At 37.0% G+C, this 15,129-nt stretch overlaps 1 protein-coding gene across 1 annotated transcript in view; it reads left to right on the top strand.

Annotated features, from left to right (window-relative positions):
• hydin (HYDIN axonemal central pair apparatus protein) overlaps positions 1-15,129 on the top strand; it is a 91,678-nt gene that overhangs the window by 41,308 nt on the left and 35,241 nt on the right. The window contains exons 22-40 of the mRNA XM_037683147.1: positions 777-986; positions 2,620-2,820; positions 2,904-3,078; positions 3,282-3,412; positions 4,548-4,675; positions 5,204-5,340; positions 6,426-6,553; positions 6,637-6,750; positions 7,956-8,036; positions 8,181-8,330; positions 8,508-8,747; positions 10,307-10,488; positions 11,130-11,161; positions 11,205-11,375; positions 11,466-11,639; positions 11,787-11,962; positions 12,092-12,169; positions 13,603-13,786; positions 13,873-14,014. Of these exons, the coding sequence (XP_037539075.1) occupies positions 777-986; positions 2,620-2,820; positions 2,904-3,078; positions 3,282-3,412; positions 4,548-4,675; positions 5,204-5,340; positions 6,426-6,553; positions 6,637-6,750; positions 7,956-8,036; positions 8,181-8,330; positions 8,508-8,747; positions 10,307-10,488; positions 11,130-11,161; positions 11,205-11,375; positions 11,466-11,639; positions 11,787-11,962; positions 12,092-12,169; positions 13,603-13,786; positions 13,873-14,014 (2,834 nt within the window). The remainder of the gene's footprint in view (positions 1-776; positions 987-2,619; positions 2,821-2,903; positions 3,079-3,281; positions 3,413-4,547; positions 4,676-5,203; positions 5,341-6,425; positions 6,554-6,636; positions 6,751-7,955; positions 8,037-8,180; positions 8,331-8,507; positions 8,748-10,306; positions 10,489-11,129; positions 11,162-11,204; positions 11,376-11,465; positions 11,640-11,786; positions 11,963-12,091; positions 12,170-13,602; positions 13,787-13,872; positions 14,015-15,129) is intronic.

The raw sequence follows: 15,129 nt of genomic DNA, 5'->3' as shown, positions 1-15,129 counted from the left end.
TTTAATCAGATGTTGTTTTATCAGCTGTTCTTACTGTTTTTTAATCATATGTTCTGCTTTATCAGCTGTTCTTACTGTTTTTTATCTGACGTTCTTACTGTTTTTTTAATCAGCTGTTCTTACTGTTTTTTATCAGACGTTCTTACTGTTTTTTAATCATATATTCTGCTTTATTAGCTGTTCTTACTGTTTTTTATCAGACATTCTTACTGTTTTTTTAATCAGCTGTTCTTACTGTTTTTTATCAACTGTTCTTACTGTTTCATCAGCTGTTCTCATTGTTTTGTTTTATTTTAAGCCTGTGCTTTATATGTATTTCTGTAAAGCAATTTGTGATTTTATCTATAAAAAGTGCTATATATATAAAGTTTACTTACTTACTAAAGTCTGGTGTGCTAGTTGCTGAGTCATCGCTAGCGTACTTTGACATTAACAGATTAAGTGAATCACTTGTTTGATCCAACATGGCAGACTTTTACTGGCTGAAATGATTCTTTCCTTTTTGATAGGTTCACAGGCTTCTCGTTTACATTTCTTATTTTCTTATCAACTCACAGATTCAAATAATTTCTTGCAACCATATTTTAATGTTTTTACAATTCAAACACATATGGATGTATGTTTTCTTCATCTTATTTTTGATTGACTTTTGATAGAAAAGCAGGTAAAAAAAAAGTAGTAGCTATTTTAAAGAAAGTGTCACTAAACACACTGGAAAATGATTTGAAACTGAAATCATCTAACGTCTTCTCCTGTTTTTAATTCTGTTCATGTAGGTTTTCAACATCTCTCCAATGTGTGGTCTTTTGCAACCAGGAGAGAGCGAAGTGGTCACATTCTCCTTCTTTTGTCATGAGAACGTCTGCAGAGAAGTGGTTGCACAGTGCCATGTAGCAAACGGACCAACATACGAAATCAAACTCAAAGGACAAACATCAGGGATCAGCTACAGCCTTGAGTCCACTCATCTGGACTTCGGCCTGCAGGTATGAGCTCAGAACTCCAAAAGTTTAGCTTCATGCTTTGTTTTTCCCTAATAAGCCCCACACCAAACATGAATAATTCAGACATGCTTTCTACTTTACTTTATGTAGGTTCTATAAATGTTTGAAGAATCAAAATGTCACTTTAGGAGTTCAATGGCAAACCCTGAATTCATGCTCAGAAGCTCTGAGGTTTGAAGCTTGTTCATGATGAGAAGAGCTCAATGGTTAAAGTGTATTAATATGCTAAAGTAAATGTCCTCACCTTCTCTCGTTGTTTGGAATTGGAGCCAGCAGAACCAGAACACTTGAATTCTGCCTACTCTCCTGCACACAGTGTGTCACATGCCCTTATTATATAGCATAAAACAATTAATTACAACTAAAGTAAGAAAAAAATAACTGTGAACCTACAGCAGCTGGGTGAAAACTCCACGAATAAATAAGAAAAATTAGACTGAGGTGTTTTTATTTTTGTATTTAACCAAGAGCAATGTCCTGTTTGTTTACATGGAGGGAGCGAGACGTAAAACTTGCCCAGGGACCAGCCAGAAGGAGTTGTCATTTTCCTTCCCGCTTCAACTTCAGAAATCCCATATGGGGCCACCGTTATAATGGTTGAACAGAATTCCCCTTTAAAGGGAGGTGGAAATGTGTGGCAATATAAGATTCAAACAAAAAGAAGCAGCAATAATGTTTTAAGAAACAAATGGAAAAGGAACGGCTCATAATCCAAAACTCGCCAATTTAAGCATCAAACATCTTGTTTATGCTGCACCTTGAGCCACTAAGGACATACTCTCCAATGGTGCTCTCCATTATTTTCTGTTAATTTGCTTTTTTTTTTGCAATTTGTTTGCTTCTCCATGTGTCACCTACTATAATAAGACAAAGCTGATTTTTATTTTTCAAACCCTGACATAACCATTCATATGGACATTATCAGGCTCAAAGAAACGGTAGCTGATGATTGTTGATTAAGAGTATCTTAACTGATTCAATTAGTTTATATTAATATTGTTTGCTTTCCAGTTTTTACGCTTACCCTATGCACTTTATTGTAAAAGAAAAGTTAATGCTGAAAGAAAAGCTGAATGGTTGGTATAAAAGAAGCATTGTAAGAATCATTTGTCATACTTGAACAGATTGTCTTTTAACACCACTGCCTTGTTTTCACATTTTGGTCTTGTTCACTTTCATCTCCTTTTTTAGCATGCAAGCCATCAGGACCACATATCATTTATATTCAAAACAGGGACACATTGATTTTTGATTTAGGCGGAAAAGCAATTCAGCAGAACTTTCCTCCAACCTTCCAGTTACTTCAACAGCTTTCCCTTGCTTGCTGTTTCTGTCTTCTTGGAGGTTTTATTTTGTGACCCAAAATGAGCTCACCTGCTGGTTCGTGTGCACACAACTTACCTGCTTTGAAATCAGTTTTTGTGACTTTTCTTGTTTTTTTGACTGACTCTTATTTGGTGTTTTGATGAAACACTATGAAAGAAAGGGCTTTTTATTTGCTGAGGTGCAAATTGTTATGTATTGAATGCATCTCTAAATGTTTGTTTCATACACTCTTAAAGCAGTCCAGCGTTTCCTCTCCGTCTCCATTCTTCCATTTTTTTTCCTCTTCCAGCTTTTTTACTGTATTGGAGAGGTTGAAATAATTGTGAAGAATACTGGCAAGGTGGGCTTTAACTTCACAATCATACACTGTCAAAGTGAAGATGAGGAGGCTGATAAAGGAGCAGGACATCGGATTAAGACCCAAAAAGACGGAGGGCTGGAAAAGAAGATGGAGGTCAGACCTGGGAGGCCCATGGTTATCCCATCTGTGGTGAGTTAATCAACCCACCCAATTCCTGACTGGATGTTTCAGAGTCTACTTTTACTGGAACATGTTTTTCAATCTTGAGCCAGGGTTACATTACTGCAGGCTCCAAACAACACCTTCGTGTGCTCTACCTGCCGGGTATCCCTGAAGTTTTTGAGAAGCAGCTTTGGCTGCAGGTAGCTTCTCAACCAGCTGAGACAATCTCTCTGACTGGCGTGGGAGTGTTCCCGAGAATCCTGCTGAATTTACCACGAAACCTGGGTATGCCCTCAAACTCATTTACCCACAAGAGACATTTGTATAATTTTAAAGCAGCAATTGTTTTACTTATTAGAATGAATGCAGGTTTAGTTTATTAATCGCTCGGGAGTATTGTTATTTCACATTTTCCAGTTTTGCTTTGTGACTTTATTTGTAAAAACCCCTGACCTGGCCTAACACCATTTTTTATTTTGTTTCTGCAGCAGAGGAACGCTACAGTGAGGTGGTGCAGCGGGCCAAGGCAGCTGTGGAGGCAGAGTGGGGTAGAGAAGAACCGAGGCCTCAGAAAACATCTGATGGAGGAACATCAGTAAAGGCTGATTCTACACTAACAGTCAGTAAACACAAACAAAAACAAGAACTAAAACGTTTTAAACTTTTTAAACTTTATTATTATTTATTATTTATTATTTTATTATGTTTTATTAGCCATGCTTCTAAAGCTTGAAACAATTCAGCCTACATTTAAGCAGATAAAAGTGGCAGTTATCTATTCAACAGATGAAAACTCCCCATCAGATAAACTTTTTCCTAAAGGGCCTTTCAAAGTATTACATATAAATGAAAGTGCTTTAAACTTCCATCCATCATCCATCCATCCATTAACTTTTACCCACTTCTTCCTTTTCGGGTCACGGGGGTCACTGGTGCCCATTAGCTACTTTTAAACCTGTTTTAAAACTTGAAGTCTAGAAATAGTCTTTCTAACGTACGTTCACATTTTCTATCCTCCACTATTCACCATAAAGTTATCAAGTTTGTTAAAAAATATAAATTAAACAAAGAAACGCCCTTCCCTGTTCATTGTTTAAACAGTCAGTCACATATGGTGAAGGCCTAATTAGTATTGACCGCAGCAGAATTTATTTTTCTTTGCAGAGAAGTAAAGATTTCAGACAAACGTTGCATTTCATTGAGGACAACAAATATAATGTTACTAACACTGATATATTTGCTGCTACGTTAGATTTATTGTTCAGGATAAAGTTTAACAAGACCTATGCTAGGTTATCTAAATGTTAGATTGCTAACTTGAGAGGCACGTAGCTAAAGACAAGCGGGAAGATATTTATTATTGTTGATTTTTTTAAATTATTATTTTACAGATCAGTTGCAATAAACTTAACATGCTCTATACAGCAAAATACTCTACACAGTATTTAGGCGCTCCCTGCTTTTCAAGTGTTCAGCAGGACTGTACGGTAATCTGCATGCACCCTCTGCTGGATACATTGTACATTACACCATTTGCAAGTAAGGACATGGCTGGCTCCAGCATTTTAGAGGTGGAAATTGGAAGTATTTATATTGGCACATAATTATCACAGATACCGATAAGTCCCCAAACACCTATATCAGCCTAAAATATTGGACCCTACAGCTATATGGCTCTGGCTGTAATTATTAACCATCTCATTCTGCAGAACATCTTTTGTTCATTGTTTGCCTTCTTTGCCTGCTGTCTGTAGTTTGAGGAGCTGCTTCAGATGGAAACTGAGACACTGCTGGTCAAAGAAAACGCTCTTGTTGTGGCCAAAAGCCTCTTGGAGCTCGGTGACTCACCAAGTATCTCCTCACAGTGGCACAAACTAAGCAAGTATGTATACACACACGCACAAGCGCGCGCACACACACACATGCACACACACACTTTGGTTTAACAGATGGTCTAGTGAAGTTGACTGAAGTGAAAAATTCTTGACATTGAGCTGTGCTTCAAAGACTCTGAGTTAATGAGTGATTTCTGGCTGGTTTGTTTGGAGTGCACTCATTGTTTTATATGTGGACTTATCATAAATATTTATTAAAAGTTTTTGTTAAACAGTAAAAATGTACAAAGTGATTAAATGTTTTGTAAAGGCAAACTTTTCTTTATACATGAAATGTTTAAGATAATGATTTGATTTAGAATAAAGTTTTGAGTCATGCTGAATATACTGTATATTTAATAAAGATTATTACAGGTAATTTGAAATATAAAGGAAAGTGTTGTTTCATGAAGACATAATAGTAATTAAATGTGATTTAGTCGATCAGTACATTTAAAACTAAAGTTTCAAAACTTACTGTGACCAACCGACTTGCCTGTTATCGATATTTTGTCAGTCTCATTTTTTCCCTTCAGGTCTGAGCTCCCAGAGTATGTTCTGGACTTTGGGTTTGCCATTCCTGACAAACCTGTAAGTCGGTCAATAAATATCACCAATAATGGGTCAATACCTGTGTCCTTCCACGCCAACTGCAAACGCCTTGCAGGCACAGGTAACATGAAACAGGCTTCTGCCTTCAGTTCTCTTCCTTCCGTTTAATTTGTATTATTTTAAGATTCCAGATCTAATGTTTAAAGTCTCAGTTTGAAAGTAGCAGATACAACACAGAACATAATACACACATGCTTAAAGCACATTAGGTGTTTCATAAAAATAAGAATTGGTCTAGATGGTTGATCTCCACTTTAGTGTGTTCAACTGTTGGCACACAGACATTATCACCATTGCTGTTCAGGAGCAAACAATAAAACTTTGTCAAACAAGTGCTGAATGACTAATTCACAAAATATAAGTTGAATTTGTCTGAAATGAAAGTGTTTTAGTTTAAGCATATTTCTGAACAGCAAAGACTACAGAGTTTCAGTGAAACTGAACAATTTAACATGATGAAAAGAGTGAGGACTTCAAAAAGCAGAAATGCTCAGGTGAGTCGTGCAAAGACACGTCCAGAATGTTCACTTTTCAAACAAAAGCTGCATCATTTACGTGGCTGAAAGGTGCTGCAGACTCATCACCTGTTGTTGGAAATAGTCTGATGAAAGACTCGCAGAAGAAAGAAAACTGTTTGACGAATGAACACGATTTTTAAAAACAAACCCAAACAGCTACTGTATGCTAAGTTCAAATGCAGGTAATCTTAACTGTTATAACGTTTAGAACAGATTTAGTTAAGTTAAGTTAGTTTTGCTGATAAGCACTTAAACAAACAACAGAATGAATAGGCATAAAGCAATATTTTTGTAAATAGTACAGTTTGGAGACTCATACGTTGATTGATATTAAACATGCAGTAACCAACCTGGAAACCTTTCTGCTGCAGAGCCACACGGCTGCAGCTAATGATCATTTTTCAAGTCAACAAATTAAAGTTGTTTTATTAGTCCATTTTATTCCTGTCCATCTCAGCTTTCTATGGGGACATGTTTTACCTTACCTGTTCTAGTCTGCCCATCGGTCAATTTCACCTGATGTCTATGAATTAAGTGGAGAAGAAGAATGATAATTTTCCATTTCTCTTCAGTCTCTTACCTTTTGCCTCTTTAGAATAAAATGAGTTGTTACTGTGTCTTTTTGAAGGCTTTACAACACAGTTTGTCCAAGTGAAGAACATGCTTTGTGGTGAAACTCAAACTTTCAGCGTTAAGTTTGATCCTAATGAAGCTAACCTGACGATGGGGCAGAGGAACGTTCTTTTACCGATCCAGGTGCTCACAGATGTGTAAATAAATTCCTACAAGATCAAGCTTAAAAGCTTTTTTTCATAAACTGCGTTTGTTTGGTTTTAAAGGTTGTAGGTGGTCCTCAGGTGAAGGTGCGGCTGTGTGCAGTTGTCACCATGCCGACAGTCACCGTCTCCAAGGAAACGTTGCAGTTTGACACAGTGCAGTGCAGCATGTGTCAGGTAATACTCTACCTACAGTTCACTTATATTCTGGAGGCGGATGGAAATATTTAAAATACAAAATAAATACATTGTAAAAAGTTTTATTTTCTGTAAAAATACTGTCTGAATGTTAAGTGCTGAATGAATTTGATAAAAGCTGCTGGTGAAATCAAATTGCTAAAGTTAAAAGAAACACAGCAAAAGATAAACGCTAGGAATAGCAAAAAGCTAATTAAAAGTAGCCTAAGGCAAACTACAAGTGAAATGTAACAGAAGACTTGTTAAAAACTGCAAAAGTTTTGCTTACAGCTCTAATATTCAAAAGGATAGCTAGAAGAAAAATGTAGCAATAGGTTAGCTAATAGCTAAAAGTAGCAAAGGGCTAGCCAAAAGCTCAATGTTACGTAACACTTGCTAAAAGTTTAGCTTGAAGCTAAAAGAATCAAAAGGCTATCTAGAAATTAAAAGTAGCAATAGGTTAGCTAAAAATACCAACTGTTACTTTTAACTTCCAAAAAGCTAACTTAAAGTAGCTAAAAGTAGCAAAATAGGAAAATAGCTAATATATGCAATTAGCAGAATGGTAGCTAAAAGTTTGAAGTAGTACAAGGCTAGCTAAAGGCTAAATCTGGAACCAACAAACAAAAAAAACAACAAAAGTCACCCATCTCCTGAACGAGCTGAATGTTTCGATATATGACTACGTAATCAGAGCAGCACAAAGTACATGCAGAAGTAATTATGTTGAAAACAAACATAACAATAACAAAACCAGAAAACATTAGTATTACTATTACTATTCTTATAGTATAATACTGACAGCATTCACAACAACTAATCATATGCATATATTAAAATCTGAACTTTTACACACATTATTGATATGTTTAGTGGATTTTTAACCAGTTCCTTAACATAAGAATTAAAAGGTGGTGAAGGTTTAACCGTGCAGTGGAGTGTGTGCACGACAGGTTAACAAAGGGCACATGCCTCACTGTGGTGTTGTCGCTGACTGAATCATTACCTACTACCCTCCTTCTATTTCACATATGAACCTTGCTGTAAATTTCTTGAACTGATAACCTGTCTATGATTTCAGGCTGATTTAGTGTGGTGCCCATATTTGACCTCAAACTCAGTTAATTTTACTTAAACTAGAAATAATACACTAAATGTTTTATGTGCATTTGCTGATTTCATAATTTGTTTTTTGTTCGTCTCAGATACAGGCAATACAGCTGATGAACCCTGGACCTGTTCAGTGTCAGTGGAGTATGACAGAGGAGGTGAAACCTATCAAAAAGGTTCAACCTTTTCATTTTTATAAATGGTTTTATGAAAATTCCTAAATAATGTCATAAATAATTATCCATAAAATATAAAAACACTTCAATTTGTCATTTATGATGTCTATAACAATGCAGTATTTTTGTTCGGCTATTGTACAGATTGATAAATTCCTGCCCCTGTACGAGCATAAAAAGTTCTTACAGGACCAGCAACCCCCTCCCACAGTGTTTGATATGCTTCCCTGCTCTGGTGTGCTGGATCCTGGTGAACATGTTAATGTCCATGTCAAGTTCAGACCTGCAGAGGGGGTAAAAACTTCAGCCATGATTTAAACAAGTTTTCTTCTTTTATTGCGCAAAACATAATAATGAAAACATAAATTTAGCATAATTTTAGGTGTTCCAAATCCTCCAAAACTAATTAATACAACCGAAGAGTGGGTGGAACCACTAAGATTTTAATATTGAAATGCTCTTGTCTTCCAGTGTTCATACAGCAGGCGGCTGGAGGTTCACGTGGCTCACAGCACTCAACAACTGTTCGTTACAGCTCAGGGACAGGGTGAGGAACCAAACCTTGAGTTCTGCCCATCAGAACTGGAGCTGGGGCCTAGTCTCCCTTTTAACATGGAGGCCGAGGCAGAGGTCACGGTGAAAAACCACAGCTTGTTCCCCATCGAGTTTTACTCCCTGGAGTTTGACACACAACACCTCAAAGAGGAGGAGGTAAGGATTTTTTAAAATTAGTAGTTGATTAGTCATTTTTTTATGTGACAAAGTGAGAATGGTATTTTGTGATTTATTGTTTTGTTCAAGAGTTGAAAACAAAACCTGTTTATAAATATTTTGTTCTTGTCCTTTTTCTGTGTTATAAAAAACCAAGATGGAAAAGGTTTCTATAATAATCCTTAATTAAAAAATAGACGGAGAACTAAAATCATACTTGAGATAATTTAATTCTCACGAGGTTTGCAGAAGTTTGTCCATTGCAAGTCAAGTAGAAGCATCTATGCCCACTGAGATGGCTTCAATAGGTAACTTTATGCATCCTGTAGATGGGAGGGGTGGTCCCTCCAGCCCTACAAACATTCACATTTCTTTAGGCACAACTGGTGACAGAGAAAAAGTCTAACCTTTATCTTTAAAGCATGATCCTCGGGCAGGGTGAAGTGGGTAATGATCCAAAAATAACGTCTCCCAGGTTAAGGTTGAAGTTCATAAAACAGGGAAGAAGAAATACAGAGGTCCACTCCTACAAAAGCCATCCATCCATTCATTGTCTCGTTTACCTGCTCCTTCCTTTTTGGGTGTCACTGGTGCCCATATCCAGCAGTCACTGTGCGAGAGACAGTGGACACCCTGGACAGGTCTCCAGTCCATCACAGGGACACATACCTGTATGTTCAACGGGCTTATTAGCTCAAAAATGTCTATTTCAGTGATCAGCTAGTATATCAGTTCTTTGCTGTACTGTATTTTCCCCCCTTTCCAGAATTTGTTCATCTTCAATTATTTTGTCCTTACTTACTCTCAGAAAACACATCATCATAACCATCAAAGCATCACAAAATGAGTCATGGTTTAAAAAATGTGACAAAACTAAAAGTGTGTTAAAAAACAGCCGAGGTCAAAAGAAATACTTTATAAGATGCCAGGTGAAGACAGAAACATCTTTAAACAATGAAAATAGTGGTTCATAAACGCAAAAAAAAAACAAAAAAAAAAAACTGAGATTACAGACACATATTTACATGACAAAAAAAACATACATAAAGTGGCTCAGATCATACAAGTATTAACTAATATAAATGTAGAGAATCTAATAAGAAATAGGTGAACATAATTTATTCAGCCTTTATTTATACAGGTTAATCCCATTGAGCCTCGAGGACTCATTTACAAGAGAGACCTGATTTTAACAGTGCAACAACAAAGAAAACAATAGACAATTATAAAAGGATGCATACAAATTGAGAATAACAGGTGAAAATAAAATGGTATTTTTTTTTAAAAAGTAACAAAAACAAAACAGCTAGGTTGTGAGGTGATGTAGAAAATTAAAAACAAGAACATGTCTGCATTGGTTTTTCCCAGGAACTTAGCAGATGTTTAAATAATAAAAATAATAAAACTTGAACATAATGACTGAAAGTAAAGCAGGACATGAAAGAAAGAAGAGTGAAAAAAAATCAACAGTAAACTGAATTTCAATAAGTTCAACTAAACTTAACATGACATTTATTTTTCTGTTCATTTTTACATTTTTTTTTTCTGTCCCTCCTCAGGTCCTTCGCCTGATGCCGGGTTATGATGAGAACGCCATGTTGCTGCTCCCTCCAAGGGTCCCTGGCGAGGGTCTTCCTCCAGAGCTGCTGGACTACTACAAAGACTGTTCCTCCCAGCTGAAAGATGACGGTAGCTTCATTAAAACTGTCACTGTCACATCCACAGGGGTGTTTAGATCCCTGTGATAATGTCTGCTATTGTTTGTGTGAGTTGAGTGTAGAAGGGGGTGAAGACAAAACTCAGACAGATGGCACAAGGAAGGAAACGAAGGAACGAAATGCCCAAACAGATATCAGCACCTTCAGCATGAAACCAGCTGATTTCTGTGTTTATTAAAAAGTAGATTTCTGAAAGTAACTCTTATCACCTGCTTTTTTAAAACAAAGATTTCACACAATCTTTTTGCACTCAAAGAATATGCTGAAGATGGCATTTTGTTATTACCTCACCAAACTGCAGCTGCTGGTAGACCTGAACGAGTGATAATTATTATAATAATACATTTTCTGTTGATTACAACTCCAAATCTGTTTGGTGGACCAGTCCATCTATCCAACTTCATGCTGTCTCTGATGTAATGGTCTGTAGCTGCTGACACCAAGCCATCAAATCCTGATTAGAAAAAATTCTGACTGGAGACAGTATGCAAAAATTTCTGACTGGTTCACTTTGTTTTCAGCACAAAACCAATGCAATGCACAACATTCATTAAAAAAAAAAAAATGGAAACAAACGCATGTGACACTATATGAAACAAACAAGTCTTGGATTAATTCACTGAAATAAAACATTTCTATAACGGTAATTATTGGGTTGACTCAGGGCCTTCTCTGAATACCTTAAAGATCCTGACAGTTTGCTGCTTAAATTTAAACTCATTGTTGCCTCTTTCTAAAGTCATTTCAGAGTTGAGCAGAGATGGAAACAGTTGGAGACTGGGACAACTGGAGATATTCCCTGAATCCAGAGCAATTGCCCGCCACATGGGACTGGACCTGTCACCTGAGGGACTGGCAGAACAGAGCCGCAGAGGCATATCTATTATAGTACACGGAGCCCCTTGTACTGGTAAAAGTTCATTAACTCAGAGGAAACTAAAGAAAACCATTATAGAATAAGGCGTAACTACTTTTAAAAGTCTTCCATTTTATTTCCCAGATAAAAGCAGCATGGCAGCTGCTCTGGCAGCTCACTATGGAGCAATGTGCCTGGATGTTAATGCTGTGGTCACAAACGTAATTCAAAATGGCACTTCAGCTCTTAGCCTTTCAGCAAGACAACTCTATAACACTGCAGCTGAAGAATATGCTCAGAAAATGACAGCTGAAGCTGGTAAGCAAAATTTGCTGTTCTGTTCAGAGCTTAGGGAGGAGATTTAACCAAACTCATCACCAAAATAACTAATGACACTTAATAAATTTTCTTTAATTTCCCCTTGCTGACAAGTTGTACGCTGTGAATACATTTTTCTTCTTCCAGCCCAGGAGGCTGAAGACACAACACCAGAACCTGTAGTGCCTCCTTTAGGCTCAGTTTCATCATCTTCACTTCATCCTGTGGAAAATCATGCAAAAAAGAGTGAGAACAACTGCAGCAAAAACATCTCCACAATTCCTCATCAGGAGACAAAAGACGAACCCAATGACTTCTGGGAGGTACTTTTTCTAAGATTTTTCTCTCTTGTGTTTTAGTTTCACATCAAAGTAAATCATGATAGTTGATTCATTTGTGAACAATGAAAGCCTTTTATTGATGAATCTTTATAAGGAAAATCTTTCTTTTAGTTACGAGTAGATGTTGCCACACTCAGCAGTCTCCTGCCTGAACAGCTGCTTGTTGATATCCTGGTGGAAAGATTTCAGGTACTTTAAATTCTTAGAGCGCCAAATCCCAAAACCTTTCACCTTCAGTAGTTCAGAAAACATCAGACCAACTGTAAGTCAAAATATAATTGAAAAGGAGCATTTGATATGAGCTTTTATGACTAAGCCAAACTACAGGAGCAGTTAAACTCACCTCATAATTTCCTGGGTTTCTAGAGCCTCTTTTAGCAGCAATAACTATCAGTAATCATCTTCTGTGTGACTTTATTAGTCTGTCATTGACAATAGAGGAATTTTGTCTCCCTCTTCATCACAACGTTGCTTCATTGCATTTTGCAGACATTTGTTTCCATACTACATTTTTCACCACAGAATTTCTGTTGGCCTTTGCCTTTGATGAGTCTTTCCTTTTTCAGCAGTCCCGCTGTAGGTTTCCTGCTGTGTTTGGGTTAATTGTTCTGTTGCATCAAAATGAACTAATGAACTCAAGTTTGACTGGAGGATACTAGTTCTAGTTCATCATCAGCTCAGTGACTGTAAGCTTGCATTGGCTGCAAAGCGAGCTCAAATTATCAGTCCTCTACCACTGTGCTTTACAGTCAGTATGAGGAATTTGGGATGATATGCTGCATTTGTTTCTCTCTGCTGGACATACAGTACTGTCCGAACATCCCCATTGTGTTCTTGTACGTAAAGAGGATGTCGTTTCCTTAGTTTTAAAAAGAAGCAGAGTCCTGTAATCCTTCCAAACAAGTTAGTATTTTCTAATTCTCCTGTCATAACCTTTAACCTGCTAACTGAGGCCTGTAGAGTCAGAGATTAAGCTTTTGTTTTGTTTTTGTAATTTTTCTGAACATTGCACAGTTTGACCTTCGAGGTGACTTCCGAATCCCTGAAAATATTGACTGCTGTCTTAAATGTTTCCACTTTTCATAGGTTTTTCTGTTGAAATATGGACTCCAAATATTTTGTAAATGACCTTTGACCCTTCTCATATTGTTGGGAAGCAACGACTGCCTTTCTAGGTTCATTGCTGATGTATTTCCTTCTAGGGGTGTGTTAACACACACCTTTATCTCCAGAGCAGTAAAACATCTGCTTTAATCAAGAGCTCACACTGACATCATTTAACCAATCTATTGAACTGGAAGTAGCAGGTTATTAAAGATAGATTTAGTTTTTTCTCTCTGTACTTCTGATTTTGGCTTGTTTTTTTTAAATCAATAAAATTTTAGTAATTTTTGTCTTGTGTAATTTATCTGTGGCTGTATTTATCTTATATTAAGACTTAATATGGACCAAATGTATTTTTTTTCTTACCCTAATACATAAAACTTTAGAAATGAGAAGTCTGGAGGTTTTACTTTTGACCATATCTGTATTTTATCTCGGTTTGACATAATGTAAAGTTGAACTTCTCTTGTTCTTTTATGGGTCTTGTCATTGCTCATGCTGCTGTCTTGTTTTAACAGTTCATTGATTGTCACCGTGGAGTAGTTATTGATGGCCTGAAGTCACTTTACACTCAGTCTCTATCAAGCACACTTCAAATTATTCTGAAGGCCCTTAGCAACCGCAAACACATCTATGTAGTTAATTTATTTGACACCTACGTGGCCCTGAAGGCACGAGAAAGACAGCAGAGAGAAGCTGAAGGTAACATTTTTCACCAGTTCCTGCACAAATGTAGCTTGTACCAAACTTCACATAATAGGTTTATGCATAGTGTGTGTATCATGCAGAAGCCTTGCAGAATGAGAGAGCCATCAAGGAGGAAAAGTGGCTGAGGGATCTGGATCAGGAGACATTTGACTCTCTGTCGGAGGAAGAGAAAAAACGTATTACCCAGAGACAATTGGTGGTACTTCGACAGCACAGACTCAGGTACTGCCTAACACAATGGACCTCAAATATATGTAAAACCCATATTTAAGCTTTTATTTGTTGCTTTTTGTCAGATTCACCAAGCCATCTAACCTTAAAAAGATTGTATGTCTATAAATCATTAAGTTTAAGTTTCTTTATGAAAAGTTCCACTTTCAGAAGACTTGTTACTCTTAATTAGTACAATTAGCAGCATTAAACAGTATACAGTAAAACACATAAATAGTAGTTGACTGTTCAATTTTCTTGAGTGGCAATTATTCCCTAAACTCTAAAGACGTACAAGATTTTTTTAAACAAGGGTGGGAGCTGTGCATTTGCCTCAAGTACTTTAAGTCAGCGAGGATTTTATAAATATTCTAGTGAATTTATGACGAGACATATGCTACAATATGACTGTCTTTTCACAGGTGGCAACTTTACCATCCATTTTTGCTATGAGCAATTAAATCCAAAACTGCACCACGTTTTTAGGATTCTGCTTCCTGCAAGCCACAGTTCTGCACTGTGTCTGGTGCGGAGGAGCTCCCTGCTATTTTTAGCGAGGTCTTTATTACTCATATACTGATATTTTGAACTTGGTTGCTCAAACAGGCAAAGTCTTCATCTCAGCCATGGCTGAACGAAACTACCCGTCCCTCAGTCGTCAGTGCAAATGTTCTGAGAGAAAATGGAAAAAGAACAGGCTACAAGTCTCACCGGCCATACTAAAATACTTTTTAAAGCACCAGAGGACTCTTGAAGCTGCTAAGACTGCTTTTCTGTCCTTCGTTGTGAAGCAAAGAGGGGGAATTGAAGATGCCCTTCATCCGTCCTGTCTGTGTTGTGAACATGGTCACTTGAAAAATAATTGAGGTACCTACTTCCATTTTGGTGTCTGGCTGCATCTAGTTAAAAGAACGGTTGCTTTTATCAATTGGGTTGCAACCTCAAAATCCAAGATGATTGCCACCATAAATGTCCACCAGTCTTGTGGGCTGGAAAACTTGAAAAATAAGCAACGTACTGGCTTCCATTTTAGTGTGTAACTGCATTTAGCATTAAGAAAAGTCACTATCAAAAATTGTGTTGCCATGTCAAAATCTAAGATGGCCACCCCCATATGTTTATATATA

The sequence above is a fragment of the Nematolebias whitei genome, chromosome 10 (assembly GCF_014905685.2).
Source record: "Nematolebias whitei isolate Nwh7 chromosome 10, NemWhi1, whole genome shotgun sequence".
NCBI classification, from domain to species: Eukaryota; Metazoa; Chordata; class Actinopteri; order Cyprinodontiformes; family Rivulidae; genus Nematolebias; species Nematolebias whitei.
The sequence above is the reverse complement of the archived record's forward strand: the minus strand, read 5'-3'. Positions and strand labels throughout refer to the sequence as shown.